Here is an 18,426-nt window from a genome sequence, read left to right on the forward strand (position 1 = left end):
ATAAATACAACATAAAAGTAAATCTAGAAAAAAAGTTTAAAAAAATAAGAAATTAAATAAAAACATGAAATAAATACAAAAGTAAATCTAGAATAATGTTTAAAAAATAAAAAAAATGAAATAAATACAAAAATAAGTCTAGAATAAAGTTTAGAAAAATAAAAATAAAATTTAAAAATAAATAAATATAAAATAAGGAAATAAGTATAAAAGTAAGTCTAGAGTAAAGTTAGAAAATAAGAAATAAAATAAAATATAAAATAATAAAAATTAAAATAAAATAAAATAAAATAAAATAAAATAAAATAAAATAAAATAAAATAAAATAAAATAAAATAAAATAAAATAAAATAAAATAAAATACAATAAAATAAAATACAATACAATACAATAAAATAAAGCCCAATAAGGCAAGGCTGCAGTGAGCCCCGGCAGAGCAGCGCCGCTTCCCGCTGGCCGCAGCCCGGCAGGTGCCGGGGCCGCCTCTGGCCGGGGCGGGGGCGGCCCGGGGCGGGCGGAGCGTTCGGAGCGCGGTGCCGCCCGCACAAGTTGCAAAGGGCGGCGAGCGGCGGCCACGGGCGAGCTCGAAGCGGGCTGGGAGCCGGGGCCGCCCCGCAGCCCCCGCCATGGGCAACGCGGCCGGGGGGCTGGAGGGGGGCGCGGCCCCGCGGGAGCCCCGCGACCACCGCCCGCAGCCCGGGCCGCCCCCCGCCGCCGCCGCGGCACCGCCGCCCCCCCGGCAGCCCATGCCCGGCGCCGCCGAGCTGGAGGAGCGATTCGGCCGCGTCCTGGTGAGCGGGGACGGGAGCGGGGGTCAGGGGGAGCTGCTGAGGGGGGCCCGGACCCGCCGGGGGGTCTCTCGGCATCCCTGCAGGCACCAGCATCGGCAGCGGCGTTAGCACCGTTATCATCGCTACGATGATCGTATTGTTACTATTTCATCGTCCTGTTAATTATTTGATTTATTATTTAATTGATATTCTAATTAATGATGATGACTGCCCCGCTCTCACCTCGTTTCCCCGGAACGCTCAGCCCTGTCCCGGGATGACCCCCAGGCGCTCCCCTCCCTCATCCCTCTCACCTTGGAGGGATCCACCCCCCAAATTCTGGGGGTGACCCCGAGTCCCGGACCCCGGGCAGCTCCGCCATGGCGGGATCGGCGCAGGGCCGGAGCTGCGGTGCTGCGGATGGCGATGCTTCGCTCTCCTCCTCCTCCTGCTGCTGCTGCTGCTGCTGCTGCTGCTGCTGCCCGGAGCCGAGGAAGCCCCGGCACCGCTGCCGGCCTCCCGCGATGCCGGAGCCGCGTTCCCGTGGGATGGATGGATGGATGGATGGATGGATGGATGGATGGATGGATGGATGGATGGATGGATGGATGGATGGATGGATGGATGGATGGCAGCTCCTGGAGAGAGCGGCTCCCTCGCTCCCTCCGTCCTTGAGCGGGGTGATCCGGCCGTGACCTTCGCGCCGGGAGGGCCGGGTCCCCCGCTCTCAGCCCCTATCCATGCCCTTCCCAAAAATGCTCCGAGAAAAAAGAGCTTTAATGCTGCTTTAATCCCCCGAGCCCCCTGGGGGGGTGGAGCCCTTCTGCCGATCCCGTGCCGGACACAGCTCCCACGCTGGAGCGGCTCTCTTGGATCTGCCGCGATCTGCTCGGCGGGATCCCCCATCCCAGCCCCGGGCACAAATTACTTGGGAGCTTTATTATCCCGTGGAGCTGATGGGATTACTGAGGGCTGAGCACGGCAGCGGGAGCCACTGCAGTGCAGGGGCGATGGTGAGGGGCTCTGCCTGGCAGGACCCCGTGGGACAGCCAGGAGGGGGTTTGCCGTGGGACACACAGGTGGCAGGTGGCTGGGTGGGGTGCTGGCGCCAGGGATGGCTCCAGTTGTCACAGCAGCAGTGGCAGGAAGAGACCTTGGGGTGTTTCGGCTGTGAGGCCCCAGGAAGCAGCACTTTCAGCCGGGCTGGAAATACTAAACCAAAAAATGGGCGGAAAAGGGGCAAGTGCTGCTCCACCTTCTCTGCCTTCATCCCGAGGGAGAGCCCTTTTCTAGGAGAAGGGGCAGCCAAGGGACTGGATGTGCCCCCACGGGAAGCGGGTGTCTTGTGAAAGCAGCTGTCCCAATCCCGCTTCCTCTTTCCACACTCCCTTCCCCATTCTCGTGGCTATGGGGGCAGCAGAACCCTGGGGGGATGGGGACAGGGGTCCCTCTGCTCTCACCCACACAAATGTGCTCCCTGACTCTGACTTCAACTTTTCTACCTCCTGATCTCAGTGATAGAGCAGGTGGGGATGAGCTGGGAATCTCCTGGTGGGACACGATCCAGAACTCACACATTGCCATGGTTACAGTGATGCCATGAGAGCCCAGTGCAAATCAGTTTTGGGCTGGACATCCGAAACTGGGAGAGCTGGTGGGGCAAAGCTTTGGCAGAAAAGCCCAGGAGAAGCCTAGGGGTTCCAAATTGCTGCCAAGAAGGGGACAGATATACCCTATAACATTCTGTGCCAAGAGATGGGAATTTAGTTTCCCAAAACTTTATTCTCAAAAATTGGCTTCTTCCCAGCTGGGGCACTGTGGCAGATGCTGCTTTGGCAGAGCAATGGGAGGGTTGTACTGTGCCAAGTGGTTTGGGATATGATGAGGTGGATTTTTGGGATGGAGCACAGGAAGAACATCTCTGCTGCTGGGATAGGGATGCTTGGGTATTCCAGCTGGAGCAATCAGGATTTCCTCCCCTTTGCATGTCAAGAGGCATTAATTGAGAATGTAGAAATGGCATTGTGAGTTGGGGTGTGGTGAAGTCAAAATCAAACAGTGGCTGAGTGGGGCAGGGGCTGTTCCAGCCAGGAGCTTTGCCTGGTCAGGGCTTTGCTGCTGCTTCTCCCAGGCCCTGGGGAGTGCAAGGCCAACGTCACTGTTGCAGATGTTTGCAGATGTTTGCAGATGTGCTGTTGGCCCCAGCAGCAGGACGGGTCACCAGCGAGCCCTGGCCAGCTTCAGGCCTGAAGTGTCAGCTTCAGCTCAACCAGGAAACAGAGCTGGTCCTCAGCTTCCTGTGGGATCCATCTCCAGGCTGGCTCCAGCACTGGCTGAGGCTGGCTGAGGGTGCAGGGCTGCAGTTGGGTGTCCCCATGGGGACATGTGTCCTGCCTGGGCAGTTCCTGTGAGCCACGAGCTGCTGGAGCAGGGCCTGGAGAGTGTCGTGGTGCAGGAGCTCCCCTGTGCTTCAGGATCCAGCCTTGGTGAGCCAGGAGAACATCCCAGTGCAGGGTGGGCAGGCACCCAGCAGGATGAGGGCACTCCAGCAGGATCAGGCTCCTCTCCCTGAGCTGAGCTACAGCAGCTTCTGCTTGTTCTTAAAATAGACCTGGAGCCACAGGCAGCAGCACCCCAGCCTGCTCCTGCCATCCCCCTGGACATCCTGGGGACATCCTGCTCCTCCACTGCCCATCCCTGCATGGCACTTGGTGGATTTGGGTCTGGCTGGATCCAGGGAGTCCCTAATGGGATGAACTGGTGCTGGCAGCATCCCCCAGCTCAGTTTGCTGCATGAGGGAGGTCAGGGGGCCCTGGGTCGGCCTGCTCCTGCTCTGTGCCCTGCACTGAGCCCTGGGAAGAGGCAGAGCAAATTCAGTGTCAGTTGGGGGCATTGGAGGGAAAATCATGGAACAACTGGCACTGCAGGACTGGCCATGTCCCAGCCACCTGATGGGTGCTCTGTGGCCATGGGATGGAGCATGGTCCATCAGTCACCCAGGCACCTGGAGATGTTGGTCCCTCCTGCAGCTGGAGAGAGTCCCTAAGCCACCATCTGGGGCAGTTCCCTTCCTGTCCCTTCCCTGGGGCAGGATTTTGTGCCTGGTGTCTGCTCTGGGATGTTGTCCTGTCCCAGTCCCACGTGCTGCCAGGGCTCTCCATCTGTGGGTGCACATCTCCCGTGCCCCAGAAACGGCCCTGCCAGGGCTGAGCCCGGCTCAGGCTCAGCCTGGCGGGTTTGCAGCACAAACACTTCCCTGGAGGATGCTGGAACGTTCTGTGCCAGCTTTGGTGCAGAGCTGGGCTCTGCTCGGCGCTGCCCGTTCACGTGTGGAACAAAAAGAGGTGTCTGACACCCAAAATAGCTCCGTCCCTGCCAGCCATGACAGGAAAAGGTTGTTTTGTACCAGAAAATGATGATGGTGCTGCTTCACCTCCCCTGGCCTTGGTTTCAGTGTGGGGCAAAGCCTGGCTCAGGCCAGAGCTGGTGCTGGGTCCCAGCCAGCCTTACCCTGGTGCTGGGCATGGCTGGGACGGCTCTGCAGGCTCTGGGACACTTCGTGTCACAGCAGGGCTGTTGGGGGCCATTTGGTGGCACCCACTCAGTGACGTGGCTGTGGCTGCTTGGAAGCCCCGGGCAGGGGCGGGATGAGGTGCTGGATTGCGGCAGGTGGCTTGTGGCTGCTGGGTGCAAGTCGCCGTGGCTCCTCCATCCTTGTCCCCAAAGGTGGAGGAGGAGGACCAAGTCCTTCCTCTGGCTGCTGTGGGGTGCTTGGCTGCTGCTCTGCCCCACACCCCCGCCCTGCCCCACCTCCCCCAGCAGCGTCCCCCCTCCCGGCAGGAAATACGAGCCGGTTTCTGTGTACTGCCGGCTGAGGCGCCTCCGCGCACTCGCTTCCTCCCCGGCACCACAAGCCCACCCGTCCTGTTTGTACCCGACCTGTGCCACATCCTGCCCGCAAGGGAGGGACCGGGGCTCGGGCAGAGCCACCTGCGCAGGGACAGCCCTGTCCCCCTGCCCCACCCTGTGCTGGCTCCTGTCCCAGCGCCACTGCAGGGTCCTGCTTTGTCCAGGTCCCACGTGGGATGGCTTAAAGCTGGTCCGTGTGGCAGGTGCCACCATCCAAAGGCACCCAACAGTGTCCCCCAGAGGGTGCCACAGTGTGACAGAGCCCCGGGTGGGGTGTCTGGGTGTTGGACCCTCTTGGCACAGTGCTGTCCCTTGGTCTGACCCTCATCCATCTCAAGGATGACAGCTGGGGACCAGAAATGGGGACAGCCAGGTGCTGCTGTCACTGTGGCCATCCCAGAACTCACCCAGCAGCTCCAGTGGCTTCACAGTGAGGCCATTTCTGACCCTGCAGCCCAATTGTACCCCCTGCCCAGCTCTCTGTGCTGGCTGGCCCCAGCCAAACCCAGCTCCTTCCCACCCACAGCTCCTGGTTTTGGCTTCCTGTGAAAGCAGCCTGACAGGTCCTTCCTGGAGGCTGTGGAGAGGTTTCTGTTCCTGCTCACCACAGTGGCACCTCTCCCCTTGGACCTGCTCTTCTGTGAGCAACCAAACCCCTGGGAGATGCCTTCCTCCAAGGATGTGGTTGTTCCAGCATGGCATGCACTCCACGTCCTCCTCCTTCTCAGGGAACCCAAGACTGGGATTCAGGAGTGGCTTAGGGCTGTGCATTGCTCCAAGTGCCATTGTACCAGCCTGCAGGTGCTCTCTGAAGCATGAAAAATCGTGTCTTTGAGCAAAATAAATCAGCTGTGGGCCGAGCTGGGCTGCAGCCTGGCCCGGGCCGTGGTGGGTGTCCCATGAAGGTCACCCCATGGTGTCCCTCAGCAGAGGCAGGGGGAGCTCATGGCAGTTTCTTTGCCTGGAGCGGAAGCCACATCACGTCCTGTGGTGGCCGTGGGGGCTGGGGCTGTGCAACGGTGGCACGGAGGGACATGGGGACAGCCAGGCTTGACATCATTGTCTCAATAAACACTGATTTCCCCAGATGGGCTCATCACACATCTGTGCTGGGGAGTGCTTGGGGTGACCCCTCAAGCACGGCCTGGGCTCCTGGGTCCCTCAGCTGTGTCACCAGGCACTGTCCCCACCCCTCACCCTGTCGTCCCCATCATCCCACCAGTGTCCCCATCCTGAGAATGCTGTTCTCATTTTTCCACCATGATTCCATCCTCCCACCACTGTCCCTGTTGTTCCACCACTGTCCCCATTGTCCCACTAGTGTCCCCATTGTTCCACTAGTGTCCCCATTGTCCCACTAGTGTCCCCATATTCTCACTGGAATCTTCATGTCCCACCAATGTCCCCATTCTCCCACCAGTGTGCCCATCCTTCCACCAACATCCTCATCCTCCCACTGGTGTCCCATGTCCCAGTGATGTCCCCATTTCCCACTGCTGAGCAAGGACACCCAGTGCTGGCTGGGCAGGGGGTGCTACATCCCAGGGGTGTTTTTGGGGTGAACCCCAGCACTGACACCCTTCACCCACAGAATTCCATGAACCTGCCCCCGGACAAGATGAAGCTGCTTAACCAGTATGACAACGAGAAGAAGTGGGAGCTGATCTGTGATCAGGTGAGGTCCAAGCTCACAGCGTCCCCAGTGCCGTCCCTGTCTCCAAGTGTCACTTGTGGAATGGTTTGGGCATCAATCTGGCTGTACCAAGCACTGACATCCATCTCGTTACTGACACAGCACCTTATTAACCTCATTAAGCATTGCTGCAGCTGGGGTGGGGACAGGGACACTGTGGTTGCTGTGGGGACAGTGGCATGTCCCCGTGCCACTGCAGTGGCCCAGTTTCAGCCTCTCTCTGGGGCTCTAGGAGCGTTTCCAGGTGAAGAACCCTCCTTCTGCCTACATCCAGAAGCTGAAGAGCTACTTGGACACGGGGGGTGTCAGCAGGAAGGTGAGGGGTCCCCGTTGCACCCCTGTCCCCTGGTGCCCATGCCAGGCTGGGCACAGGGACGGTGCCAATGGCTGTCCCTGTCCCACAGTTCAAGAGGCGAGTGCAGGAGTCGACACAGGTGCTCCGAGAGCTGGAGATTTCCCTGAGGACCAACTACATCGGGTGAGGGTGGGGGTGGCATTGTCACCCAGCCACTGCCACTGTCTCTGGGATGGGGATGGATGTGCTGCTGCTTCTGGCTGGAGTATGACAGCAGGATGTGGAGGCTGTAGTCTCATCCTGGCCCCTTAGGAGGGCTCCGATGGGAGGCTGGGGGTGCTGTGGGTCTGAATCTCATTTTGGCTCTGGCACCCTCTGAGTGCACAGCAGGGACCCTGCCCTGACCCTGGCTGTCCTGACCCCCTGTGGGGTGGTGGGTGCCCACAGTCCCTAGGGCCAGGCTGTCCTGTAGTGGCAGTGGTGGCAGCAGTGGCAGTGATGACAGGAGAGCTCTTGGGATGTGTCCCCCATATATCAGGTTGACCATGGCACTCACCTGGCCTCAGAGAAATGCCAGCTCATGGTGCCACCTCATGTCCCCAGCATGTTCCACCCTTGCTGGGGACCTTTGACTAGGAGGTGGCTCCGCTGAGTGTCTGGGGGCAGGGGGAGAGAGTGGAGGTTGGCAGAGCCACTAACCCTCTGCACCCTCCAGCTGGGTCCAGGAGTTCCTCAACGAGGAGAACAAGGGGCTGGACGTGCTGCTGGAGTACCTCGCCTTTGCCCAGTGCTCTGTCGCGTACGTCCCCACTGGGTGTCCTGTCCCCAAGGCTGGGATCAGCCTTCCCTGGGGCTCGGAAGGGCTGGGGGCGGGGAGGGGGGTGCTCTCCCTGGTCATCAGGGCGATGCTCCATACCTCGGGCTGAGCAGAACGTCCCCAACTTTCCTGCATCTGCCCCTGTTGGGGTGCCACGTCTCACCCGTCCCCGTGTCCACACGGGCCACCAGGTATGACATGGAGAGCGCAGAGAACAGCCCCGGCTCTGACAAGGGCAAGGAACGCTCGCTGGAGGACCTGAACAAAAGCACCTCCTCGTCCCCTACGCAGGGCTCCTCCAAACCGCGGCCTCTCACTGTAAGGTAACGTGTGGTCCTGACCCCAAAGTGTCCCCCTGTCCCTGTGCCGTGTCCCCCGCTCTCGCCTCGCTGCACCCCCGGCCGCGCCGCGCTTGGAGAGGGGCTTGGCAGGGACACGCAGGCCCGGCCCTAAAAATGGGTGCCCACTGCTGGTTTGAGGGTGGGGACAAAGCCACATCCACCTGTGTGCCCCCAGGGCCTGAGCCCTGCCTGGCGCTGGGCTGGATCCCTGTCCCCACCCGGCACCGCCGCCGTGCTGGGGTGCTCTGGTTAAACTCCAGGAATACACAAAAATGGGGAATGTTGGAGATTTTGGGGGAGCAAATGGCCGCCCCCTGGTTTAAGCCCGGGGCGGAGGGACGGGCCTGTGTCCCCCCAAGCCGGTCCTGGTGGCTGCTGGCTCTCGCTTGGTGCCGCTCGCCCGCAGCCCCGTCTAACCCCGCTCTTCTCTTGCACGCTGCCGGGGACGCGCTGACGGTAGGTGACGGGGCGCTGGCGGGACGGGGACACCCCACGGGACCCCGCTGCTGGGCACCGGTTTTGGGGACAGGGCCTGCGGGGCATCCCCGGTGGGCGGGGGAGTCCCAGGGACACCCTGGGGGCTGTAACGCGGCGCCCGGGGAGCGCGGGGCCCCTCGCCGCCCGCCAGCAGCTCTGGAGGAGCCGGGGTGTCCCAGCCCCAGGGACAGGTCAGGAGGGACGTGGCACCCGCACGGGGTCCCACCCCTTGTCCCCGAGCCCGGGTGTCCCCGGGGCGGCGCGGGAGCCCCGTTTCTCCCTCCTGTCCTGCAGGCTCTAACGCGCCTCCAGCTGCTGCCTCTCGAACCAGCACATCCACACCCTCCTCCGCCACGTCCACCCCAGCGTCCCCTGCGGTGCCCCGGGCAGCGATGGGGACAGTGCCCCCAGGTCACCCGGCAGCTCCTGCCCGCCCCGGTGAGCCTCCGAGACCGCCCGTGCGCACGAAGGGGCCCCAAAACCCATCCCACCCCACATCACCGCCCAGCCCCAGGGCTTCTAGATTGGCTCGGACACGAGGATTTCTCCCGTGGGGTGCAGCCGCCAGGGTGCCCCGGTGTCCCCCGCCCCCGCTGCCACCCCCTTGCGCTGTCCCCTCCCCGCTTTACGCTGCGCCCGCGGCTGCCCCGGGCCCCGCTCAGCCGCGCTCTCCCCGCCCAGGCTGAACCCCTCGCACAGCAGGAAGACGCTGCGCAACTCGCGGCTCGTGAGCCAGAAGGACGATGTCCATGTGTGCATCATGTGCCTCCGTGCCATCATGAACTACCAGGTGGGAGTGGGCGGGATCCGCCGGGATCCGCCCGGGGCTCCCCGGCATCCTCCGCCCCTGCGGCGGCAGCCTCGGGGTTGGACCGGGTCTGCATCCCCTGCCTCTGAGATGTCACCTCCTGCTGCTGGGGACGTGGCACGGGGCTGTGCCACGGTCCTGGAGTGTTTCCAGGGGGACACGCGACCCCATTAATGCTCCTTTCCCCCCCTAAGTCTGGCTTCAGCCTGGTGATGAACCACCCAGCCTGCGTCAACGAGATCACCCTGAGCCTCAACAACAAGAGTGCCAGGTAGGAGCTGCCCTGTCCTGCCCAGCAAGGGTTGTCCCTTGTCCCCCTGCTCGCCCCAGGCCCCTCACACCACGTCTCTGCAGGACCAAGGCTCTGGTGCTGGAGCTGCTGGCCGCTGTCTGCCTGGTCCGAGGTGGCCATGACATCATCCTGGCTGCCTTCGACAACTTCAAGGAGGTGAGTCCCAGCAGGGACACCCAGTCCCCACATGAACATCTGTGCTCAGCTGGGTTTGTGCCTCAGTTTCCTTGTGTGTGGCAGAGCCCTGCACCACCCTCAAATCTCTGGCTCACTTAGGGATGTTCCACTCACTGGGTTTGATGTACCCATGCCACCATGTGTCCCCAGGGCCATATCCCAGATGGCTGAGTGCCTGGAAGCACTGTTCAGGGTTGGGATGGTGTCATCAATAGATGCCTTCTGTCCTGCCACCCTTCTGGGTGTCCCCTGGCCATAACCTCCTTCCTGACCTTCAGCCCTCTGCTCCCCACCAGGTCTGTGGGGAGAAGAACCGCTTTGAGAAGCTGATGGAATATTTCCGAAATGAGGACACCAACATTGACTTCATGGTGAGTGGCTGCTGGACCCATGCTCTGCTGTCCCCAGGGTGTCATATCACCAAGGCTGCTGCACTAACCCAGGCCATTACATCCCAAGAGCTCCTAAGCCACCACACTGTCCCTATGGCATCATGTCCCAAGGGATGTTGAGTCACCAAAACTCTCCCCAGGCCACCGTGTTCTCAGGGATTGCTGAGCCACCATGCTGTCCTGGGGGTGGCATGTCCCAAGGGCTGCGAGGCTGTTCTGCTGTCCCCAAGGGCTTCTAAGTCACTGAACTGTCCCCAGGCCATCACGTCCCCAAGGCCACTGTGCTGTCCCCCAGCCACCACATCCCCAGGACTGTGTAAACCACCATGCACTCCCCAGGGCCACCATGTCCCCGAGGGCCACCAACCCCCCATGTAGCCCCTGGGACAGCATCCCCAAGGGGCACGCTGGCCCTGTGCTGTGCCATGCGCTGAGCCGTGTCCCCGCAGGTGGCCTGCATGCAGTTCATCAACATCGTGGTGCACTCGGTGGAGAACATGAACTTCCGCGTGTTCCTGCAGTACGAGTTCACCCACCTGGGGCTGGACCAGTACCTGGAGGTGGGTGATGCCGAGGCTGGGGGTGCTGGGGGTGCCGGGGGCGCTGGCCGTGACCCCGCTGTCCCTCGCAGACCCTGCGCCTCACCGAGAGCGACAAGCTGCAGGTGCAGATCCAAGCCTACCTGGACAACGTCTTTGACGTGGGGGCCATGCTGGAGGACTCGGAGACCAAGACGGCGGTGCTGGAGCACATGGAGGAGCTGCAGGAGCACGTCAGCCAGGTGGGCCGTGGGCGCGTGGGCAGGCGCTGACGCAAGCCCCGAGGGAGGGATGAGGATGGGGCTGAGCGGCGGCGCCTCGTCCCCCACAGCTGACGGAGAAGCTGCAGGATGCAGAGAACGACTCCATGGCCAAGATAGCGGAGCTGGAGAAGCAGCTGAGCCAGGCACGGCGCGAGCTGGAGGCGCTGCGGGTGAGTGAGGGGAGGCTGGGGCTGAGGGACGGGGCTCACAGGGTGCAGGGACAGCGGTGACCTGCCGGCGGCTGTCACCTCCCCAGGAGCAGCTGAGCCCCCCGCGGCCGCCCAGCCCGCCGTCCCCCCAGCCCCAGGAGTGCTACCGGCTGGCGCTGGAGCGGCGGCTGGCGGAGCTCGAGGAGAAGGGGCTGGTGCAGATCCTGCGTGGGCCCGACGGAGACGTCGCCATCGAAATTGTCCCCGTTGTCATAGAAACCCCCGCAGCCCCCGTGGTTTCTGGAGAGGCCACCGCCACCAGCGCCACCTGCACAGGTACCGCGGGTGCGAGGGGATGTCCCCTTCCCGGCGGGGACACCTGGCACCGGGGGGGTTGGCAGCGAGTCTCTGGGCACAGAAACTGAGGCGGGGGCGTGGGAATGTGCCCGGGGACTCGGGGAAATGCGGTGGCAGAGGGAGCGTGGTGGTGGCACCGTGCCCTGCTGTGTCACCGTCTCACCCACCTCTTCTTTCCCTTGCAGATGCTCCGGCTCTGGCTCCAGCCCCACCTCCCCCACCAGCACCTGTTGCCCTCCCGCCCCCACCCCCCCCACCCCCTCCACCCCCCCCACCTCTGCCAGGGGCTGAGCCCATCCCTCCCCCGCCCCCTGCACCCCCTCTTCCCGCAGGCACCGCTCCCCCCCCAGCTCCCCCCCTCCCGGGTGCCCCAGTGCCACCCCCCCCACCACCGCTCCCGGGGGGGCCGGAGGGCCCCGTGCCCCCCCCTCCACCACCCCCACCCCTCGGTGGGGAGCCCCCAGTCGGGCCGGGTGCCCCCCCTGCTGCCAACGGTTCAGGTGAGTGTGGCCCAGGGATGGTGGGAATGTTCCCTGTGAGGGGACTGGGGGCACCCTGGGGGGGGTTTGGGACCCCCCAGCCTGTGACAGGTCCTCCATCCCCCCGTGACCCTGCAGTGAAGGTGAAGAAGCCGATCCAGACCAAGTTCCGCATGCCCGTTTTCAACTGGGTGGCCCTGAAGCCGAGCCAGATCGACGGCACCGTCTTCACCGAGCTCAACGACGAGAAGGTGCTGCAGGTGAGCACCGGGGACAGGGGCTGGGCACAGCCGGGGGCTCAGGGCCCCAGGCCGTGCTGAGGTTGCCTCCTGCCCGCCCTGCAGCCACCCGCGGTGTCACAGGGCTGCAGGTCAGGAAAACTCCTTAGCACCATGGAGAGGGACATGGGATCAGGCGTGCCTCTCCTCTCACCCTGTCCTTGCCCGTCTTTTTCTTCTTCCTCATCTCCATCCTCTGGCCCCCTCACTCCTTCCTGATCCCTCCCTGTCCTCTTGCCTGTCCCTGTACTTGTCCCCTTGTTCCATCCTCATACCCTTGCTTCATCTTGATCCTCACTCCTCACCCTTATCCTGCTCCTCCGGCCCCGTCCTCACCCCGGATGTCCCATGCCACCTCCCCGCTGTGCCCACAGCCCTGTGTCCCCACAGGAGCTGGACATGAGTGACTTTGAGGAGCAGTTCAAGACCAAGGCTCAGGGCCCTGCCCTGGACATCAGTGCTCTCAAAGCCAAGGCCACGCAGAAGGCCCCCAGCAAGGTGACCCTCATGGAGTCCAACAGGGCCAAGAACTTGGCCATCACCCTGCGCAAGGGCGGCCGCAGCGTGCAGGACATCTGCACGGCCATCGAGACGTGAGTGCCCCTGGGCTGGGGCAAGGGCGGGGTCAGGTCACAGCCAGCAGCACCCAGGGCTGGGATGGGATGCAGGGACAAGATACAGAGAGATGGAGGGTGGAGGGAGTAGAGGTGGGGAGATGGAGGGTGTAAGGATCAGATATGGAGAGAGGGACAGTGGAGGGATCAGATGTGGAGAGGTGGAAGGATGCAGGCACCAGCTGTGGGGATGGAGAAATGCAGGAATGAGGCATGAGGCTGTGGGGGTCAGACACAGACACAGATGGATGCAGGAAGCAGATAGGAAAAGAAAGGATGTGGGGACCAAAGACAGAGGGATCCATATGGAGAGACAGAGAGATGCAGGGTCCAGATAGAGAAAGATGGAGCGATGCAGGAACCAGCTGTGGGGATGGAGGGATGAATGACCTCCTGTGGAGTGGGGGGATGATGGAACCAGCTGGAGGTTACAGGGGGGCTTCAGGAGCTGTGGCAGGGCCTGACAGTGGCAGGAGTGTCCCCTCCCCGCAGGTACGACCAGCAAGCCCTGAGCCTCGACTTCCTGGAGCTGCTGCTGCGCTTCCTGCCCACCGAGTACGAGCGCACCCTGATCGGCAAGTTCGAGCGGGACCAGCAGCCGCCAGAGGAGCTGTCGGACGAGGATCAGTTCATGATGCGCTTCAGCAAGATCCCGCGGCTGGCCGAGCGCATGAACGTCATGATCTTCCTGGGCAGCTTCGGGGACACGGCGCAGCTGCTGATGCCGGTGCGCGGGGGCGCGGGCGGGCCGGGGCGGGCGGGGGCGGCTCCGGCGGCGGTGCTCACCCCCTTCCCTCCCTCCCTCCCTCGCAGCAACTCAACGCCATCATCGCCGCCTCCATGTCCCTCAAGTCCTCCAGCAAACTGCGCCACATCCTGGAGGTGAGGGCTTCGGGGGGAGGTGGCCCGATGGGTGCTGGCAGAGTGTCTGTGGGCATTGTGCTCTCCTGGCCCCGTGTCCCCAAGCCGTGGTGTCCCTGCAGATCGTCCTGGCCTTCGGGAATTACATGAACAGCAGCAAGCGTGGGGCTGCCTACGGCTTCCGTCTGCAGAGCCTTGACGCGGTAGGGTCGGTGTGGGGTGCCAGTGTGGGGTGATCGGGGCACTGCCACTGCCAGGGACCAGTTGGGGACAGAGGGACACAAGGAGCAGCTGCAGAGATGGGAGAATGCAGGAACCTGCTGTGGGGATTGAGGGATGCCAGCAGTAGGGATGGAGGGATGTGGGGTTTGCTGTGGGGACAGAGGGATGAAGAGATTGTCTATTCCATTGGAGAGGCAAGTGGAGGAGGCAAAGGGGTGGAGATACACAGAAATGGGGTCAGGAGGATGGAGACCTGATATGGAGAGGTTAAAGGATTCAAGGACCTTAATAAAGGAAGATGGGATGAAGGAAGATGGGAACCAGCTGCAGAGATAGAGGGAGGGAATGTGGGAATGAAGAACCTGCTGCAGAGACAGAGTGATGCAGACCCAGCAATGGGGGTGGAGAAAGATGGGAACCAGCCATGGGACTGGAGGGATGCAGAACTGGCTGGGGGATGGAGGGATGGATACAGGCCCAGGCACATGGATAAAGGCAGGGTGAGGGGTGGTGGCTGCAGGTCAGGGCTGACTGACCCTGGCCCAGCTCCTGGAGATGAAGTCAACAGACCGCAAGCAGACGCTGCTGCATTACCTGGTGCGGGTGATCATGGAAAAGTACCCGGAGCTCACTGGCTTCCACACCGAGCTGCACTTCCTCGACAAGGCAGGCACAGGTAGAGCCCACAGGCCCTGGGCTGGGCATCCAGGCAGCCCCTGGCACTTGGAGCCTGCCCTGAGCCCGCCCTGCTCACCTCCTGCAGTGTCCCTGGATGGTGTCCTGCAAGACGTGCGGAGCCTGCAGCAGGGCATGGAGCTGACCCGCAGGGAGTTCATGAGGCAGGACGACAGCCCCGTGCTCAAGGACTTCCTCAAGGTCAACTCAGACGTGATGGAGAAGCTGCAGGCTGACAGTAAAACTGCCAAGGTGGGTGCTGGGGTGGTGTTCCCTGCATAGGGACACCCTGGGGTGCCCTCTGCTCACACCTCTGCCCCATGAGAGACGCTCCTGCTTGGGATGTGGCTCCAGTGGGACAGGCAGGAGGGATATGGGGCAGGATGGGGAGGGGGGAGAGGCTGGAAGGAGGTGGTGGGCAATGGGAACCACTGTCCACCCCAGCCTGATCAGGTGTCTCTGCCCACAGGAAGCATATGAGTCAGCTGTGGAGTATTTTGGGGAGAACCCCAAGACCAGTCCCCCCACCACCTTCTTCCCCATGTTCATGCGCTTCATCAAAGCCTACAAGGTAGGAGGGGGTGTGAAGTTCTCTGTTTCTGAGGGCTGGGAGGAGATTTGGGGCGCCTGACCCCACTTTGGAGCAATCAATGGAAGTCACAGGCAAGGCTGGGGCTCGTGGGGCTCTCATCCTTTGGGATGGCCAGAGATTTTGGAACTGGATTGGGGTGAGCTGGGGGCTGTGAAGGGAGGAAGGAAGGGGGCTGCAGTCCTGGGCACCTCTAGCTCAGCACACCCTTCTTTCCCCTCTCCCAAGCAAGCAGAGCAGGACATCGAGCTGTGGAAGAAACAAGAGGCTGCAGCCAAAGAGGCAGAATCCAGCTCCCCTGGCAGCGAGCAGCAGCCCGAGGTGAAGGTGCCCCCATATCTGTGTCCTGGTGGGGTCCCAGCCCTGAGTGGCTGAGTGGTGGAGAAGGACTAAAGTCCTGGGGAGGGAGAGCTGTGTGGGAGGTGAAGGTGAGGGTACCCCATCTCCTCTGGGGTGTGATCAGGCCACTCAAGAACCCTGTCCCCTCCCCAGCTGCCTGTCCAGAAGGCCAGGAGGCAGCAGATGGACATGATAGCCGAGCTGAAGAAGAGGCAGATGGTGAAGGAGCCGCTCATCTACGAAGGCAAAGATGGGGCCATTGAGGATATAATTTCAGGTGAGAGATGATTTCAGGTGAGCAGCCAGGTGTCCCCACATCACAGACTCAGGGCTGGGGGCTGCAGGGGCTGTCACAGGAGCTGGAGGGTCACCAAGCCCCATCCCAGGGACCAAACCTACCTGCAAGCACCTTCACATCCCACATGGCAAAGCTGCCGAGTGCTCCCTCCCCTGTCTCATATCTCTTCCTCCTCTTCTGCTTCTTCCTCCTCTCTCCTCCTGCTCCTCCTCGCTGTCTCTGGATCACTCTGCTCAGCTCTCAAAACTGTTCCTTTCACGGCCCGGACGGGCAAACGCTCGTCCCGGCTCTTCTGCGACGTGAGCTTCAACGAGGAGAGTCCTCTGTAGGTAACGTGGGGCAGCGGGGCCGGCGCAGGTGGGCGGGGGCTGCCGGGCTCCCCCCTCCCCGCCCCGGTGTGTGGCCGGGGATCAGCCCCGGTGCTGTGCTGGGCTCCGAGCGACAGCCGGGCTCCCACAGGCTGAGAGTTCATAGCTGCTGCTCCTGCCTTGGCTCTCCTGAGTGTCCTCATACCCAGAGAGACAGAGACGGGACAAGGGTTTAAAAGGAGCAGAGGAGAGTTTTAGGTTGAAGGTTTGGAAAAAATTTAATTCGTGTGAGGGTGAACCCTGGCCAGAGAAGCTGTGGCTGCCCCAGCCCCGAGAGTGTCCAAGGCCAGATTGGACAGGGCCAGTAGAAGGTCTCCCTGCCCTTAGCAGGGGTGGCACTGGATGGGCTTTAAGGACCCTCCAAGGCGAACCATTCCATGTGAACGTGGTGGGTGGCAGAGCCGGGCCGTCCTGGGCGGGCAGGGAAGCTCACACGGGCCCTGCTTGTCCCGGTGCAGATCTGCGGAACAACCCGTACCGGCGGGGGGACAAGGCCCGCGGCAGCGCCAAGAAGCGGGCGGCGGGGCAGAGCCTGCAGGCGACGCCGGACATCGCGCTGTGACCAGCGCCGTCCCTGCGGCTGCAGCGGGGCAGGACCGTCCTCCCGGCGCGGGTGGGACCGCAGGGTGTCAGTCCGCCAGCCCGGGGACAGTGCTGGAGGGACAGTGCCCGCCCCAAGCTGCTCCAGCCGCTTAACGCGCCAGCTCCGCCGTGCCTGCCTGGGCCGGGCACCGGCACCCCCGGCGCTTGCTTGGCCACGTCCCTGAGCTCCTCTCCCCAAGCCGGCAGGGCTGGGGGACAGGGAGAAGGAAACACAGAAAGGGCCTCAACTTGTCCTGGAAGGAAAAGAGGAGCTGTCCCATCCCTGCCCCGGCGCTGCTCCCTCCCTGGCATCCCTGCGGGGCCAGCCCTGCGCTCCTGAGCTTGCTGGTTCCTTTGATTGTCGCTGCGGGAGGGGAGGGGGTGTCAGCCAGGGACACACAGGGGGACACACGTCCCCGCACATCCCCGCACATCCCCGCGCCTCCCCCGGCCCCGCAGAGCCCGCAGAGCCGCGTTCTCCTGCGCTGCAGAGCCAGCGAGGAGCTGCTGCAGAGCTCCCACCCGGGCACCTCCCGGCGCCAGGGGCTGGCAGCGGTGCTATTTTACATGATCTTGTAAGTCTTCCTTCAAATTTCTCTGTGCTGCGGCAGCAGGGAGTGGAACACCCCCACACAGGGTGTCCCCAAGGCTGTGGCGAGCGGCGCTGGGCTGCTCCTCGCCGCAGGGGAGGCTCCGTAGCCGTGGCAATCAGCAGCAGCGGCGAGTTGCTGCGAGGCGGTGACACCTCCGCCCACCTGCATCCGCAGCATCCACCTGCGCTGCCGGGGCTGGAGCCCGGGGACAAACCGGGACTGTCAGCCCGTTTTGTGGGGAGGGACACGCAGATGCCGGCAGCCCCCAGCCCCGCAGCACCCGCCATCCCAAGGCTGCGGGGTCCCTGCGGAGCCGCAGGAGCCTCCCGGTGCCGCACCGGACCCGCCTGTCGCTCCCTGCCCTGCCCTGCTGAGCGCCCCGACCCGCAGTGCAATTAACCCCCGGTGCATTTACTTCGTCCAAGGGCCCCGCTCGTCCCAATGCGAGGACGGTCCTCCCTCCTCCTGCCCTTTCTCCCGTCCTTTCTCGCTCGTCCCAGCTTTAGCCAGAGCAGCCGCTGCTTCCTGCTGTATTTAAGCTGCTTCAGCGCCGGCTCCATGTCCGGGGAGGGATGGGAAATGAATGTGTAACTTATAAATGCCTTTAAGCCAGAAATGTAAACCATTAACTGCTCATTTGTATACATTATTTTTATATACTGAAAGCCTGTTTAATCTAAAGCAGAACTGGTAATAAAATGTCTCAGCAGATAAAGGGCATGTGTGAGAAGGGTTTGTATGGGGGCAATGCTGCCATGGACGGAGGGAGGGAGAAATGGACAGAAGGAGGAAGGAAGAGAAGGAAGGAGGAAGGGAGGGATGGAAAGATGGAGGGAGTGGCTGTGGCTACCCCATCCCTGGAAATGTCCAAGGCCAGGTTGGATGGGGTGTGGGAGCAACCTGGGATAGTGAGAGGTGAGAGGATGTAACAAGATGATCTTTAGGGTCCCTTCCAACACAAACCAGTCTGGAATTCTAGCATAAACCACCCACCATTTTTTTGAGGACAACATATCTGAGGTCTGTTCCCAGCATAGACGTGGGTGCATGACAGCACAGAAAAGTGTTTCAGGATATGTCCTCAGTCGGCAGCCTGGCCACAGCCCCCCAGCCTGTCAGCTCCTTTACTGAAGGATTCAGCTCTGTGCAGGGAAACAGCTCCTGCAGCAGCACAGGGGCTGCAGCACTGGGAGGTGTGTGGGGATCCCCAGAGCTCCACCTGCCTCACCCCTGCACCTCCCAAGACTG

At 61.8% G+C, this 18,426-nt stretch overlaps 1 protein-coding gene across 2 annotated transcripts; it reads left to right on the forward strand.

Moving 5' to 3' along the window:
- The first annotated feature begins 552 nt into the window (after positions 1-552).
- Positions 553-17,895, forward strand: FMNL1 (formin like 1). 2 transcript variants are annotated; one of them, XM_079327963.1, is made up of 26 exons: positions 553-791; positions 6,272-6,355; positions 6,606-6,689; positions 6,778-6,851; positions 7,384-7,467; positions 7,677-7,808; positions 8,985-9,093; positions 9,306-9,382; positions 9,466-9,559; positions 9,877-9,951; positions 10,422-10,532; positions 10,604-10,753; positions 10,843-10,944; positions 11,031-11,268; positions 11,466-11,780; positions 11,898-12,019; positions 12,428-12,630; positions 13,144-13,378; positions 13,465-13,533; positions 13,635-13,715; positions 14,281-14,410; positions 14,498-14,661; positions 14,879-14,980; positions 15,227-15,319; positions 15,491-15,614; positions 16,462-17,895. In XM_079327963.1, the coding sequence occupies exons 1-26, from the start codon at positions 627-629 to the stop codon at positions 16,563-16,565; spliced, it is 3,321 nt and encodes a 1,106-aa protein (XP_079184089.1). In that variant the 5' UTR covers positions 553-626; the 3' UTR covers positions 16,566-17,895. The 2 variants fall into 2 exon arrangements, with proteins under 2 accessions (XP_079184089.1, XP_079184090.1); XM_079327964.1 differs by having other exon boundaries at positions 11,031-11,259.
- The last annotated feature ends 531 nt before the right edge of the window (positions 17,896-18,426 follow it).

The sequence above is a fragment of the Erithacus rubecula genome (genome assembly GCF_903797595.1).
Source record: "Erithacus rubecula genome assembly, chromosome: 27".
Lineage (NCBI taxonomy): Eukaryota > Metazoa > Chordata > Aves > Passeriformes > Muscicapidae > Erithacus > Erithacus rubecula.